The 17,752-nt window shown below is 40.0% G+C and overlaps 1 protein-coding gene across 1 annotated transcript in view; it reads right to left on the bottom strand.

Moving 5' to 3' along the window:
• clmpb (CXADR like membrane protein b) overlaps positions 1-17,752 on the bottom strand; it is a 154,064-nt gene that overhangs the window by 21,275 nt on the left and 115,037 nt on the right. Inside the window, exon 2 of the mRNA XM_079825680.1 lies at positions 11,039-11,196. Within this exon, the coding sequence (XP_079681806.1) occupies positions 11,039-11,196 (158 nt within the window). The remainder of the gene's footprint in view (positions 1-11,038; positions 11,197-17,752) is intronic.

Genomic DNA, 17,752 nt, shown 5'->3' with positions numbered 1-17,752 from the left:
GAATGCACGAGTTTTATCACTGAGGTGGCATGCAAATGTATTTTTACGGACTTCCACGTGAGAAACAATTACCGTCCGAATAGGTCTAATGTCTTGGCAGCCACCTGAAACCATAGATATATATACGTAGATGCCACATTACACTGCTCAAGTCGCGCCCGCCATCTTGCAACGGTCAGTGTGTCACATTCTCACCTGTGAAAGGTTATCCCATTTCTTCTGGAATTTAAATATCGGCGGTTTGACAACCAGAAGCTGTGCAATGTTGTGGCATCATTGATTCTTACTGCGAGTGATGACACGCTAACCGTTGCAAGATGGCGGATGCACGTATCTGGAGCTGTGGAATGTGGCATCTTCACACACATACACACACACACACACAACACACAAACACAAATATATATATATATATATATATATATATATATATATATATATATATATATATATATATATATATATATATATATATATATATATATATATATATATATATATATATATATGCCCAAAACAACCAAACCACTCAGAATAAATTAACAGTGAACGAGTGAAATTCTGAAAACACTCAAAACACCATCGGAAACCTTTAGCAACATCCTGACAACTGCCTGCAACACTCTAGCATTGTAGTGTGGATGTTTGCATTAGAAAGCATTTCAATGTTTGCATTTCCTTTTCTTCAGAAAATGTCTGATTGTGACATTGTGACATCTGCTTGTTTTCTGTATTGTTCTTCTTTATTGTTCTTCTGATGGTTACTTTGCGACAACTGTAGCTACTACTCTGTACAAAAGACAAAAAGGGTATTTCTTAGAACCTGTGCTGACTTCCCTTGGAAAAGATGCTAAATGGCTGTCGCACACAAACACATCTGCCAACACACACATTCACACATAGTTTGACTGTGACAGCCTCCTGAATGCCTGGGGTAAAGAACTAAACACTGATGCCACGACACATCAGTAAACCTGCAGTTGGGTACACCTGCCAAAGCTGTCTGCGATGACTGCTCGTTTCACACACACACACACGCACACACAAACACACACTTACACACACACACACGCGCGCACGCACACACACACAACTCGTTTGCATTTCTGGCAAAACATCTGTGATTCTTATTGTGTGCATCAGTATCACTGACAGTCATGACATGATGCTCTTTATCATATTTATTTATTTAGATTACAATTGATGCCAGAATAATCTTCTCTAACACAAGTAACATCTGAGTCACAGGCTATGGCTTCACTTCAAAGAAAGAGGTTGTTTGCATTAGCCAAGTATAGGTGTAATATAGCTGGAAAGAGCTCTGTTAGCATTTCCTTTCATCTCGATAACAGCTGCATGGATGTCGTATGGATGTACATGCTACATATGCTACACATGAACATGCAAAGTCAAAGGCGAGTATACATTGCTGGTTGCTACGTCGAAAATGTTCACTCTGTCTGGTCTGTTAGCAGGTTTTAAAGGGTTTTTGCGTACTTTTCAGCTGGTCAAGCTGGGAGACCAGCTTAAACCACCTAAGACTAGCAAATGAGTTTAGGCTGGTTTAAAATATTTTTTCAACAGAATCTGTACTTCCTGTCCCTGATGATGCTGAAAATGCAGCTTTGTCTCACAATTGGACTGTTTTCACTGTATTTTTGATCAAATAAATGCAGACTTAGTGAGCATAGAAATCTTGTAGAAATTGTTTTTAGTCAGAATACTTAAAGAATATTGGATGTAGTTTAAGGTGACCAGATTTCTGAAATGGAAACCGGGGACATTTTCTATTTGAGTGGTCAAAATATCACTGAAATCTCATTTGTTTTTATCTATTCATTAACGGGGACAATACATTTTTGAACGTTTGTTGTGGGTTTTATATTGGGGTTCTGCGTTAGGCTATTAATAATTATTCTCATTTAGTTTGATTATTAGGATTTTTGGTCTGGTTTTAATACAATTCACCCCCAAAAAATATGAAAACAGTTCATAGCAACTACTGTAAATTGCAAGCAGTTCAAAACAATATTATATTATAATAAAATGATGTCTTTCCAAAAACACTTTATAAAAGTAAAACAAAATAAATGAGAAGATATGACAAATAAATAATATTATAATTAATATTTTTTTATATTTTATAATTGTATTGAACTCTTTCCCCGCCAGCGTTTTAAAAAAAAGTTGCCAGTCACCACCAGGGTTTCTGATCATTTTCACAAAAATGTAATGGCCCATAGAATTTTTTGTTGTATGAATATCTGAGAATGCAATATATCAAAGGAAAGAACAGACCTTCTGATTTTAAACAAAACAAAACAAAAACATTCTAGCTTCATGCATTCCTTTTTTATCAACACTTAAATATGGGTACGTTTCATAAAAAAACATTTTGAACAAAAAGCTGAGAAAAACACGTTTTTGTCAAAAACTACATCTAGATCAGATTCAGAGCGATGTTCAAAACAACAGATGGAGTAGCTGGAGTTCATCAACACCTCCAAAGCTTCACAGTCCTAAAGCTCGTCCTGGGACGACATTTCATTCAGTAACATCAGGCAGTTTTGATTTATATGATGTTTAACGTTGATGATCATGTTATTTTACATCTGCTTACTTACGATTGCTTGTTTTTTTTTGCGGCTTCTTTTCCTGTGTTTTGATGAGGAGATTCTATACTCATTCAGAAGATGTGTAATAGCGCCCCCTAGCGTTATTGTGAGAAAATGCTTCCCCGCCAAAATAACGGAAAATTATGTGTTTGGCGGATTTTTAAAAATTATTTTTATATTTAACTGTTTATACAGCAATTACAACTTTTTCTAAACTTTTCAAATGTTTTATGTTTGTGCTTGGAAACATTTTGGGGATGTTTAAAATTGTGCAAAACAGTCCTGCACCTTGTTGAGGTCCTGTTATAAAGCAAACAGTATTACTTTAATTTAACATGAATATTTAGTATGTTACTATCTTGAAAGCGATAATGATGTTTCTTTTGATATTTGTTGATAATGACGCTCTGCTCTGGTCCACGTTTGTCGCGAAGTAGCGGCGCTCGCGATAAAGTAGAGTCAGTGTAGCTCGCAGCGCCATCTGATGGTGAAAATAATCACTACACGATTGCTCTTTTAACCAGCAGGCTGCTGTATGTTGGTTGGGATTTTTTTGCAATGTATTTGGGGGTTGTTTTAAGATCGTAAAGATGCGTAAGTCTAAGATCAGCAAACAAATTTCTTTTAACCGTTACTCATGCACGTCTCAAAATGAAAGGTGATCGCGCTTTCTCTGTCGCTGGTCCTAGATTGTGGAATAATCTGCCGTTGGATGTTAGATCTTCCATAAATCTAAATGTTTTTAAGGGCCGCTCAAAATCGTACCTGTACTCTCTGGCATTTTAGTAAATCAGTACATGGATGTTTTGTGTTTTGTCTTATTGTGCTGTTGGTTTCTTCTTTTTACTGCAATGTACAGCACATTGGAACTATGGAGGTAGTCTGTAAGGTGCTATATAAATATATAAACGATCAAACGTTTTGAACGAGCTGTAAAACGGGGGACAGCTCCAGTCGGGGACAGAACACCAAAAACCGGGGACGTTTGGTCACCTTATGTAGTTACGGCATCTAAAAGCAGGGGCTAACTGGGCCATGCTAACCATGTAAACCCATTGACCTATTGGCATTATCAGTAGCATTCTTGTGAACACAACGCCTAGAGTCAGCAACACATTGCTAAACAAGCTGTGGCTAAATGTTGACAAGCTGAACGCTTCTAGTAACACAGGCCTTACAGTGGAACAAAAGGAATGACTTATTCATTATGCCAGAGGCTGTTTTATTCCTAATCACATTTCCAGACATTTAATTTTAATTAATGACGTCTCAACTGTTATCTTTCCATTAAATATTACATGCGATGGGCAACCCGTCCCAGAGGTTTCCAAGACTCTGATGCGAGATTCTTTTTAGGCCTTTTCTTTCTTCTGAAATGAAATCTCAACTGATTATGAACAGATTTGTGTTGACTTTCAAACAAAGGAAAGATCTCTGTCTGTTATGTGGGGGACTAAAAAGCCTTATCGCAATCAGATAATTCAATTCATCTGAAAGTATATCGCCTGACTGACACGTATTGACTTCCCCCTGATGAATTATTGTGCGCTGCTACATAAAGGATATCTAAACTTGAAGTGTGTTCAAACAATGTTAGTTTCACAGTGAAAGATTCTCACTTCAGGCAGATAAGACGAAGCTCTTATCTCGATGTGTTTATGCGAGAGCAAGGGAGAAAGAGAGATGGGAGAAGCGTCTGTAAGGTGTACTGATACATGCGTACCAGACGGCTGTGTATGTCAAAGAGAGATGTGTAGAAAAAGCTGAGGAGAAGCGCCGCGCACACAAGCCTCAGACTATGAAACCATGAAGGCAGTCATTGTGACTCCTATGTCACTGAGAGAGATGACAGTCAAAACTAGGCGGTTGCTAGGGTGTTTTGGGGGGTTGCTATGGTGTTCTGAGAGATTGTTAGATGGTATAGAGCTCCGGAGGTTGACGAGGCAATTAGGCTATAGTGGTAGCAAAAATAATTTAGACTATTTAAACCTTACTATTTCCACATGATGGACAGCTGCTGTGCGTCAGGATGCCAGAACAGGCGGAGAAAGCAAAGGGGAAATCATTTTATTGTAGTAAGTTGTTGAAATGCCATGAATTTCAGTTTATTCTTCATTCTAACTACTTTTGCCTCACGTACTGTAACTAATGATGATAAAAAATAAGTTCCCATTAAATACTATACTTAATCATGAATAACATAAGTGCTTTTATTTATAAATAACATTAATAATTAAGGATCAATAAATAAATACTGAAACGAAAAAATAAGAAATGGCATTTATTGATTTTATTTGACATGCACAACACGGACCGTTGGGACAGATGCACACAGCTCATCAATGTCATGATTAATCTATTAAGTTTTGATATGTACAGGTCCATGTCTTTTGAATTAAAGTGCGCAGTGAACTCCGTTGCCTTGAAACTCATGCTGGCGTCATTCATTTCATATTCGCTCCCGGCTGTTTCTGCCTGCCAATACGGCGTTGTAAACAGAATGTGTCACGTGACGTCCGGAGCTCTATAGCTTACAAGGTTGAGATTTGATGTCTGTCACATGCTGACAAACACGATAAAATATAAAATTAAGAGGAGACTTTCACTTGTTTCACTTGTTTTTTACTTTAAAAGGGGAAAAAAATGTATGGTAACAGGAATGACACACAACCTTGGGGCAACATTTCATAAATAAATAGTAAAACAGTAGTGGTCAATATATATTATATATAATATATCACATATTTTATATATTTAAAATATTTGAAATATTAAGGAAGAACAAAACACTAAACTCGGTTTCTATCTGACAAAATTATTTGGCAAAAAAGGGCAAACTACAGCTACAGGTTTTATTCTACTATGCTAAACAAAAAAAATGCATGGAAAAACAAAAAGCATGAAAAATAAATAATTAACATAACCTAAGGTTATTACAATAGTTGTAGGGTAATAGTCCTCAAACAAGATTATGTTTTTTTTGGACCATTTGAGCAATACAACACCATGGCCAAACGACGTAGCAAGTAACTTGGCTAGAATGTTTTTTTCCAGCGTGTAGGGACTAAAAAAGTTTGCTGGCTAGTATCTGTAAGGCTAAAATCACCTCACAGGTTTCTCAAAAAGTCATCATCCAAATAGATAAGCACATGGTTAGACCAGGTGTTTGGAAGGAGACAGGAGGACAGACTAAAGGGACGAGAGATAGGGCTGTAAAGATAGAGCAGATGCTGGGTCTTAGCGGCAGTTTATGTAAGATTTATACTGTAATCACTGAACACACAGAACACTTTTGGCAGCGGTTGCGTTACTCAGCCTGAGGGTGGCGCTCTATTGTTGACTGACAGGCTTTAAGTGCACACACATAGAATGCTACCTAATGCTGCTTTCACACCAAATGCGAATAGAGCGTCAAAATCGCGTTTACCGCGTCTAGTTGGACGCTTGAACATTTTGAATCCATTCGCGCGTCCAATTCGCTGTGGACGTGCGAATGGATTCAAAATTGTATAAATCAAGCATTTGAAGCGAAATAGATGCGCGTTTAAGTCGCTCCAACAGAAATATATCATAAAACACCACTATGCCTCTTATCAGTTTCTTTAAAATTTATATATTAAACATTAATAGCCACACAAATGTGGTCCAGACAACTCCTACATTATCTTCACTGCATGTATATTTAAATATCCTTAAACAATAAAGTTATGAAACTTCTCTTTGCCCTCAGTCAAAACGATTTGGCAGACAACAAATGATAGATTCATGTCACCAAAGATCACCCATTAGATCTACACAAGATGAACCACTACAGGACATCAGAGCCAGCGGCAAACGTCTGAAGGACTGGCCGAGGAAAGGCTGCTCTCGCCGGGGTTATGAGCGCTGAGCGCCCGGTGATCGCCTGGATCTCAAAACTCCAAAACCACAAGATTATTTTTAAAAGAATAGGGACTCTCTTTATAAATAAACACAGATTTGAGCGTTAAACAACTACATTCCCACCTGAAAAAGTCTTAAAACTACATTTTGTGACACAATAGTGGTATTTTTAAATTATGCAGGGTTTCTCATCACATCACTTTACCACGGGACAGCAGCGAGCAGGCTCCTGATTGGTTAACGCGGCGCGAATTGACGCCAAAGTTCAAATTTTTCAACTCGGGCGTCAGGCGCGAATTCGCTTCAAACGCGTGATTGCAAAAAAAGCACCACTCGCGCGTAACGCACGTATCGCACAAGACACTCAATTCTGGACGCGCGAATGAGGCGGAATCGCGTCCAACGCGCCTTTCCATTGACTTAATATTGAAATCACTTGCTCCTGACGCTCTATTCGCTTTTGGTGTGAACGCAGCATTAGAATTGCCTTCATGTAGTATTTATTGCCTCCGAATTTTGTATTAAAATAGTACAAGTTGTGGAGGATTTCCAGTGAGGAAAATAAAGTCATATCCATTCTCAAACATAAAACAAACACAACATAACTATATAAAGGAAACTAAAGGCTAATATACACACAACTGAAGTAGATTGAGATCGTTATTGTTTGGGGCAAGGTTTACGTAAGGTAACATGAAAACAAGCAGGGTGGTCTAAAGTCTGCCCTAATGGGCCCTATCATACACCCGGCACAATGCGACGCCAGGCGCGACGCAACTGTTTTTTGCTAGTTTCAGCCCAACACAGTTATCATTTTCATATCTTGCGCCACGTTGTTTAAATAAAAAAATTGTCTGAAAACCAGGTGTGTTCAGGTGCATTGTTGGCGCATTGCTATTTTGAGGAACTGAAAATGACTGCGCCACTGACCAAAAAAAACCTGGTCTAAAAACAATAGCGCAGTATTTTTTGTGTAATTTAAAGGACGCGTTAGTAGTAATACTAACAGGGACGCGCAGAAGCACACAAACATTAAAAATTAAAGGATTCAAATGTAAAAGATTATTATTGTGTGAATAAATATAAAAATGCCTATGTGTCATAATGGATAGTCATTGCATGTATCAGAATTAGAGCTGTGGACGCAAGGTCTCCGGTGCCTGTCGAGGCGGCAATCCCCGAACCCGGTGGTGGACACCGGAAGTAAGGGATGCCGTCAAGCTGAAGAAGGAGTCCTATCGGGCCTGGCTGGCTTGTGGGACTCCTGAGGCAGCTGACAGGTACCGGCAGGCTAAACGGACTGCAGCCCGGGTGGTTGTGGAGGCAAAAACTCGGGCCTGGGAGGAGTTCGGTGAGGCCATGGAAAAGGACTATCGGCTGGCCTCGAAGAGATTCTGGCAAACCGTCCGGCACCTCAGGAGGGGGAAGCAGTGCCCTACCAACGCTGTTTACAGTGGCGATGGGCGGCTGTTGACCTCGACTGGGGATGTTGTCGGACGGTGGAAGGAATACTTCGAGGATCTCCTCAATCCCGGTGTCACGTCTTCCATTGAAGAAGCAGAGGCTGGGGGCTCAGAGGAGGACTCGTCCATCACCCAAGCTGAAGTCACCGAGGTGGTCAAGAAACTCCTCGGTGGCAAGGCACCGGGGGTGGATGAGATCCGCCCTGAGTACCTCAAGTCTCTGGATGTTGTGGGGCTGTCTTGGCTGACACGCCTCTGCAGCATCGCGCGGCGGTCGCGGACAGTGCCTCTGGGATGGCAGACCGGGGTGGTGGTCCCTCTTTTTAAGAAGGGGGACCGGAGGGTGTGTTCCAATTATAGGGGGATCACACTTCTCAGCCTCCCCGGGAAAGTCTATGCCAGGGTACTGGAGAGGAGAATTCGGCCGATAGTGGAACCTCGGATTCAGGAGGAACAGTGTGGTTTTCGTCCTGGTCGTGGAACACTGGACCAGCTCTATACCCTCTACAGGGTGCTGGAGGGTTCATGGGAGTTTGCCCAACCAGTCCACATTTGTTTTGTGGATTTGGAGAAGGCATTCAACTGTTTCCCTCGCGGCATCCTGTGGAGGGTGCTGGGGGAATATGGGGTCCGGGGTCCTTTGCTGAGGGCTGTCCGGTCCCTGTATGACCGAAGCAGGAGTTTGGTCCGCATTGCCGGCAGTAAGTCAGACTTGTTCCCGGTGCATGTTGGACTCCGGCAGGGCTGCCCTTTGTCGCCGGTTCTGTTCATAATTTTTATGGACAGAATTTCTAGGCGCAGCCAAGGGCCGGAGGGTGTCAGGTTTGGGGACCACACGGTTTCGTCTCTGCTCTTTGCGGATGACGTTGTTGTGTTGGCCCCTTCTAACCAGGACCTTCAGCATGCACTGGGACGGTTTGCAGCCGAGTGTGAAGCGGCTGGGATGGGGATCAGCACCTCCAAATCCGAAGGCCATGGTCCTCAGTCGGAATAGGGTGGCTTGCCCACTTCAGGTTGGTGGAGAGTTCCTGCCCCAAGTGGAGGAGTTCAAGTATCTAGGGGTCTTGTTCACGAGTGAGGGGAGGATGGAACGGGAGATTGACAGACCGATCGGTGCCGCTTCTGCAGTAATGCGGTCGATGTACCGGTCTGTCGTGGTGAAGAAAGAGCTAAGCCGTAAGGCGAAGCTCTCGATTTACCGGTCAATCTACGTTCCTACTCTCACCTATGGTCATGAGCTTTGGGTCATGACCGAAAGGACAAGATCCCGGATACAGGCGGCCGAAATGAGCTTTCTCCGCAGGGTGGCTGGGCGCTCCCTTAGAGATAGGGTGAGAAGCTCAGTCACTCGGGAGGAACTCGGAGTAGAGCCGCTGCTCCTCTACATCGAGAGGGGACAGCTGAGGTGGCTCGGGCATCTGTTCCGGATGCCTCCTGAACGCCTTCCCGGGAAGGTGTTTCGGGCATGTCCAACCGGGAGGAGGCCCCGGGGAAGACCAAGGACACACTGGAGGGACTATGTCTCCCGGCTGGCCTTGGAACGCCTCGGTGTCCCCCCAGAAGAGCTAGAGGAAGTGTCTAGGGAGAGGGAAGTCTGGGCATCTCTGCTTAGACTGTTGCCCCTGCGACCCGGCCCCGGATAAGCGGAAGAAGATGGATGGATGGATGGATGTATCAGAATTAGCCTACCTATTTGCAGTAATGACCAGCAAGCAGATCCATTTCCTCGCTAGAGAAACGTTCCGTTTTTTTCCGCCATGTAAATAGCGAATCCGCCATGGTGTGAGCGCAACTTTTAAAGAGAATGGGAGATGAGACTCTGGTTGGTTTGTTGAATGTTACGCCCTAAACATCATTAATCATCATCGCTCATTACTCATTAAGATTAGACCACGACCATTTTTGCCGTTGTTAAACTAGAAGTGCACTTGTGCCATGTGCTTCAAACCATGTGCTTAGATTGTTAAAATATGGTCCAATGGCTCTCAATCAGAGCGTGCTGCAGTTCCATTATTCACCACAGATTAACATTGGAAAATTGTGAGGCGCTATAGAGCTGGGGAGGCTCAGGCACATCTTAGTTAGCCTGGATGCCAGCCGAACTTAGCCCCGCCCACAACATTTTAACTCGGGCAGTTCGGTCTGAACTTGACCCGTAGAGAAGTAATTATGCCCGAACAGAAACTGTTCGGACCAATGAAATTGTCAGGGCGGGCTTTAGACGATGATAACGTAATCATCCACGTCATCAAAGGCGCTTGGGTTGAGTTTGTTCTAATCCTAAACGGAGAACTTGTTCGCATATGCATTCACCTTCACTATTTCTCTCAGAAATGATGATCGTGTTGATAAGTACTCTGTGTATCTTTAAATTATTTTTTACAACACCGGCAAAGATCATTTACACACATCTTTTTCTTATAACGTTACTTATTCCAGCGTGCGGGCAGGGTTGCCAAGTTTTTACCACAAAACCCGCCCAATTGCTACTCAAAACTAGCCAAAAACAAGCCCAATAGTTATTTTGGCAGGGCTGCCTGCTAAAATTTGCATTCCTGGGTCGTTATATCACATAATTGGGGTCGCTTCAACCCGCGGACATGGAAAAACTCGCGGACTTGGCAACACTGTGTGCAGTTGAGACTGTGTGCACAACTAACGTTATGCGTTGCTCCGTTGCTCTGATTGGTTGTAGGTCTATCCAATTGAGGTCTTTCCTGGTTCGGTTGAAACACACCCCATAATCACAGCCCAACTAGGCAGTATCAGACTCAAATTCTGACTAGAATTGAGTATGACGACGTCAGGCTACGTCTTAGTATCATGATACACTCCTGTCGAAGCCATGCATTAAATTTTAATAGATCCTGCTCACTTTACAACTTAAAATAGTCTAGACAATCTGAAAAATATTTGTTGCAGAATTCTGAACACATTCAAGTTTATACAGAGGTCTATGTTTTGGATCAATATTTTGGTGGGGCAGATGAGCCGCGTCCAGAGAGAGAGAGAGAGAGAGAGAGAGAGAGACAGAAAAGACAAATTGTGAGAGAGGGTAAAAAGCAAAAGATCTCTCACCACACGCTGTTTGACGTTGGGCTTCTGCAGGAGCCATTCGATGTCCAGTGTTTGTCCATTCGACTGCCAGAACTGGTGATGGCAAGGCAATGTGGCGTTGTCCCCGACAACCCGCTTCATCTCGGTCTGAGCCCCAGTCGAGAGCAAACTCAACAGCACTGTAGAGAAAGACACAAACACAACATCCCTGTGAGACCAATGGAAAGGTGGACAATTCCACATTTAGGACATTATTTACTTTCTTTTTTTAAAAATTCAGGTTTTACTCAATGAAAAACGTGCCTGTGTCGACGTTTCTGCAAAACAATATTATGTTCCTCCTTGCATGTTTTGAAACATTTTACTTACATTACACACGTTTTATTACATTGGTTGTATCACAGCAGTTCAAGTGAAATGTCTGGCGAGTGAAGCTAAAAGGTTAATGCTCTATCACGTTCAAAAATAACATACCACCTACACCAAACCTTACCCTAATCCTAATTGATAGTGTTAAAAAAGCCAATGTGAGATAAAAACACATTTGTTGAAGCAACCATGTCAATTTCAGCTTGAGCTCTTTTATTGGGACTTGAACTCATTCACTCCAGCTACCGAGCAAGTTTACTACATTGGAAAAGCCACACTTAAGGAGCTGTGTATGTGATGAAAATGTCAAAATGTATTAGTTTACAAATCATGCACTATGGTAAAATCATTTTGAGGTCGTAACATGGTATTGTATGGAAGCTTATTTCCACCACAGAATAAAAATATAAAAAAGGTAATTGCAACTTTATATCTCACAATTCTGACCTTATATCTCACAATTTGGACTTTATATGATGCATTTCTGACTTTATAACTCGCAATTCTGGCCTTTTTCTCCGATTTGCGAGATGTAAATTCACAATTGTGAGATAAAAAGTCACAATTATCTTTAAAACGTTTATATCATGCAATTCTGACTTTAATTTGAAAGTCTGACTTTATATCACGCAATTCTGACTTTATATCATGCAATTCTTACTTTATTTCACGCAAATCTGACTTTAAATCATGCAATTCTGACTTTATATCTCACAATTCTGACTTTATATAATGCAATTCTGACTTTAATTCACAATTCTGACTTTATAACTCGCAATTCTGTTTTTTTTCTCTGATTTGCGAGATGTAAATTCCCAATTGTGAGATAAAAAGTCACAATTATCTTTTAAAATGTTTATATCATGCAATTCTGACTTAAATTCAAAATTCTGACTTTATATCATGCAATTCTGACTTTATATCTCACAATTCTAACTTTTCTCACAATTCTGACTTTATATCACGCAAATCTGACTTTATACTTTAAACTCTTATACTTTAAGCCACAGAAAAAATACATTTTAAAAGATAATTGCGACTTTATATCTCACAATTGTGAATTTACATCTCGCAAATCTGAGAAAAAAGCCAGAATTTCGAGTTATAAAGTTAGAATTGTGAGATATAAAGTCACAATTGCGATATAGTCACAATTGCAAGAAAAGTCACATTGTGAGTTTATATCTCACAATTCTGGCTTTATATTATGCATTTCTGACTTTAATTCGAAATTTTGACTTTATATCTCACAATTCTGACTTTATAACTCGCAATTCTGACTTTATATCACGCAATTCTAACTTTATATCTCACAATTCTGACTTAATATCACAATTCTGACTTTATAACTCACAATTCTGGCTTTTTTCTCCGATTTGCGAGAAGTAAACTCATGGAGTAAACTTTTCTTTTTTTTTGGCGTATTGTGCAAGTAACCGCGTGGAAATAAGTTAAACTAATTGATAATCTTTCCTTTATTTTAATTTGTGTAAAATGGAATACAAATTGTTGGTATTTTACTGCCACTAACGTGGTCATTTCAGCTGGAAATGTGATGGATAAAATTCCCTGGTTGCACTATTATCTGTCTAAAGGTTTCACTTGAGAATACCTTACATTTCAGGAGCAACATGTGTTGTGAATGTTCCACTACATGGGCTTCAACATGTATCATGCAGTCTAACAAGACTACGGTAGCAACAAAAATACTTTAGTACAACTTTGAAAGGTTAGCAAGTCCAAAAACCCCAGATAGGCCATTTCACACCCTTCCGTTTTATACATTTACAAATGCACCACAAAACGGCAAGTCCACATCAAGTACACTATTTCAGACTCCATGAACCCATAGTTCTTTCTGCCACAGGGATCCAGGCTAATTTACTTGAGGCTGTTGGACATTGCCGGAGGCTTGAGTAGCATTACAGACAGGCGTCGTGGGGATTTGCAGACTAGTTAGGTCCCACGAGGCAGGAATAGGACGAGATGCGCAATTCCTTCCACCTGGTGAGAGGAGCTTGCAATACAAACAATGCAGCATAACTCACAGCTTCACCGGTCTTAAACCAACAGATATTTATGGAGTTCCGGCATTAGCATAACGTTACAGTTAATCTGCTGTCGAATATCACAAATAACTGCAGACTCTTCACCTGTGCAACAGTTGCTAAAATTATGCCAGCATATAGATTTATCCTGCTTCTGTAAATATTATGACGTTTCCTCATTTTAGCTCTTCAACCCAAGGGAATAGGGAAGATAATTAGCTGTATTGCACAACACAGGGCTGGAATTGATGTACGTGCTGTTTCTAAGTGTGTTTTGTCTGGCTGTGCTCATTTGGCAATCACCACGTCATGGTAAGGATGCATGCGCCACGTGTCACTAACAAAGCACTCGTGATTAGTTGACTGACATGCATGAGTGACCCATGAGACACCATCTGGGCCGAAACACTGGTCCTACTGCGTCATGATACAGAATTAACGGGCTGTAATGCATGCAATTTATTGTGCCACACGTCTTCATACACACTTGAGTTTTACGTTTTTGGAACTGTTTGTTAAGTAAAAATATATTGAAACTGTTTTGTCAGAGCTGAGAGCTAGCGATTAGTGCACATGCTCCGATGTATTGAGCCTTCCTATTGCTAATGCTAATGCAGGTGACATGACATTTTTGTTAGTATGTTGAAACAAACCATTTTGGAGCTTGTTGTAAAGTCAAATACACTCATATACACTCATGTACATTGTTTTCCAGAGCTGTGACCTAATGGTTACCTCATGAGCTCTAACAGGTTTTAATGCGAATTCTAATGTGGATGACTTGAGTCTAACACTTTGTCAGCCTTTTAGATGTTTATACAAATTTGTTTGGAGCTTGTTGACAAAATGCAAAGCCAAAAACTCTTCAGTAGGCTACGTTGTGTTCCAAAGTTGTGGCCTAACATGAGCTCCAATGCATTGAGCTTTAATGCTAATGCAGATTACTTGAGTCTGGCATTTTTGTCACCATTTTAGATCTTCAGACAAGCATTATTGGAACATGTTGTCAAAATGTACTCTTCAGTAAATTATTTTCCATAGCTGTGGCCTAGTGGTTAAAGCATCCAATACATTTAGCTTTAATGCTAATGCTAATGCCTTGAGTCTGACACTTTTGCCTGCATTTCAGATTCAAACAAACATAGTTTTATGTTAATGTGCAAATCCACAAACACTTTAAAAGTATGTTGTTTGTCAGATCTCATGGTTAATACACATGCTTTGAAATGTTTGATCCTTGATGCTAACATGAGTTTCTTGAGTTTGAGTCAGGCAAAGGATGTTTTCTCATCGTCTCCTGTAGGCTACTATCTCTCTCTGTTTCTATGAATAAAAGTGTATGGTTAATCTATCCTACAGCATATTGTATCTGCACATATTATTCTTCAAACAGAAAGAACTGAATTAGCATAATGGAAATGTTGACACGTAGTACCTGCACTGAGTCAGCCATGCTGGAGAGGTTTAATGAGAGAACCCAGAAGTGATCTGCATGGGTCTCTTCAGGGTGCATCCTGAAGTCATTCTCATTAAGGCTGTGTTTCTGATTCAGCTCTATGATCTCAAATGGTTCTATAGGCTGCAGGCAGTGAGAAGAATTAGAGAAATTACTGCTCTGCCATGGCTCTTTGTCTCTTTGCGTGAACTGCCAAACTAAAACAATGAGTCAGCAAAAAAGCAGCGTGAAGTTCCCCTGCAGTCAGCCCTGCTCATGGTTTTTTAATGCATTGCTTGCATCCTCAATCATCTGGTGTGATCTCCACCGTCAGGCGCATGTGAGAAACATGGAAGTCAATTGATTTCAGTGGGGATGGTGCGGCTCAAGAATGCAAAAGAAAAGAATGTTTGTGAAAGTAAGGTTGAAAAGTTTTAAGTGTAAACTAGCAATTTGCATTCATTTCCATCAGAGCTTTCTTGAGGTGCTCAATGGGACTTACAGAAAACATGTAGGCCTAATGAAGGTGGTGTTGTTGGTTGATATTTTGTTCCTCAGCTGTGTGGCTATTCATAAATATTAATTCTATTCAAAAATGTAAATTGTTACACTAATGAAGGCAGAACAGCTGAAACGTTTGTCCTTATATCTCTTGTTATAAGTCAATATAATCTATTTTAGAGTGCAGACTTTTTGCATTTTTTATACATATTTAAAACTTTTTTATTATTTAAAATATTTTGATTTGAGATTTTAGGCATCTGCCAGTAATTGTGCCTGCTAGGCTGACAAAAGGTTCAAAATATACTGACAAATGGTGATGCATTTTATATTTTCAAATACCGTTTGAGGGATTTTGAATACGTGTTCAACTATTTTGTGTACATGTCTTTTGCTAACATATACCAATAGCATTATTTAATCAGTTATTGAAAAAACTATTTTAGTTGACCACTATTGATGAATTGTCTGTGTTGAGAAGAAGCAGACACAAGAGTGGTTCATTCTGTCGGGCCAGACTGGGTCTCCTGGGTTCTCACTGGTTTAGATGTGCTGATAAATGCTAAATGCCCTTATTCTCTCTCACCCACGTCTGAACTCAGAAATATGTGATTAAACTATGCTATAACTATCGTTCCTGTCCTCTTTGCATATAGAGACCTAGAGGTGAGAGGTGTGTCTCTATGCTCAGACCTTCGACAGCATATTTCCTTAGGCACTTTGTAGCTCAGCTTGCTGAGTCATTCCTCGCCTGCTATCGTTACGGATGGACATAATAATGTGTTGGAACAAGCTGGCAAGATATCAAAGAACAGAATGAAAGCTGTTTTAATTTCATCCTCCTTCAAGGAAAGTAAAACTCAACAGCAAAAATATCCAGCATACTGCCAGCCAGTTGGTTTAATAGCAATGCTTCACATGTTGGTCTGCTTTATACTTCAGTCCGGGCTGAAATGAAGAGCTACGTGATGTTGAAATTGGAAACTGTGCTTTTAAAGATGCTTTATTCTTTGCATGATGCAACGAAGCAATCAAATGTAAAATTAGATATTTTTGGGATAGGAATAAACCAACGAACGGATCAGCAACATTTTCAAAGGTTATAAGCGTTTTGGTAAAAAGCTGTTTTTCTTCAAAATGCTAGATGGCGCTGTCTTCAAACTTTTCAGGCACTTTTAGGACATGTTAAGGATTAGGTCTACCAAATGTTATGCCAATATGTCAAAGAGTTTAAAAAATATTACAGTTTATGATAAAATTCAAAATGGTGGAAACTGGATTGGTTCGATTCTGCAATATTGGTATTGATGGATACAATGTGGCCCAATAAATTGTTTTTCTGACCCTTTGTACCTTCTTAATACATGTCTGTTAAATATGCTTTATCCTTTCCATGATGCAAAGAAGCAATCAAATGTAAAATTAGATATTTTTGGGATAGGAATAAACCAACGAACGGATCAGCAACATTTTCAAAGGTTATAAGCATTTTGGTAAAAAGCTGTGTTTCTTCAGAATGCTAGGTGGCGCTGTCTTCAAACTTTTCAGGCACCTTTAGGACATGTTAATGATGAGGTCTACCAAATGTTATGCCAATATGTCAAAGAGATTAAAAAATATTACAGTTTTTGATGAAATTCTAAATGGTGGAAACTGGATTGGTCTGATTCTGCAAACTTGGTATTGATGGATACATTGTGACCCAATAAATTGTTTTTCTGTTATTGTGTCAACATGAAATAAGAATTGACCCTTTGTATCTTCTTAATACATGTCTGTCATCATATTTTAAATTATTTACTGGTGGTACATATATTCTAAAGGGAAAAGATAGTTCGTCTTGAAAATCATTTCAGAATTGGAGCAAGTTTTTGCATTTTGATGAAAGATTTTAATCACAAATCCCTTCCATCAACACCCTGGCTCTGGTAATTAAAGACAACTTTCAAATTAAATCAAATCCCGTTGTATTAAATCAAGTCCAACATGTTTCCTTGTTAAATATCCTATTTCATGCTTAAATAGCTTCATTCTCACTGTTACTGTATATTTTCTGTGTACACTATCTCGCTACCTGACAATTTAGCAAAAATCTACAAAACGTTTTATGTGTGAAGCCCTGGCATGAGTGAAAGAGTCTTCAACGCAAGCATAGTAGCATAGTGAGCGCCTGGTTTCTTTGGCTTGTGTTCACACTTCTGCTGCAGATGTTTAAATTGTCAATTTGCTGCATTCAATTGCCTTTTAGACTAAACTACCTCTTCAGAGGAAATGTAACAAAGGAAAATGGAAATGAAATGGATTTTAAGAGAGAGAGAGAGTTCTGGGAGAATGCCCTAGGGGGAGTTGTGCTCCATTAAATTCACCCCTCTCTCACACTCA

This window comes from Gobio gobio, assembly GCF_949357685.1.
Source record: "Gobio gobio genome assembly, chromosome: 9".
Classification (NCBI taxonomy): Eukaryota; Metazoa; Chordata; class Actinopteri; order Cypriniformes; family Gobionidae; genus Gobio; species Gobio gobio.
This window is presented reverse-complemented; position numbering and strand designations above follow the sequence as displayed.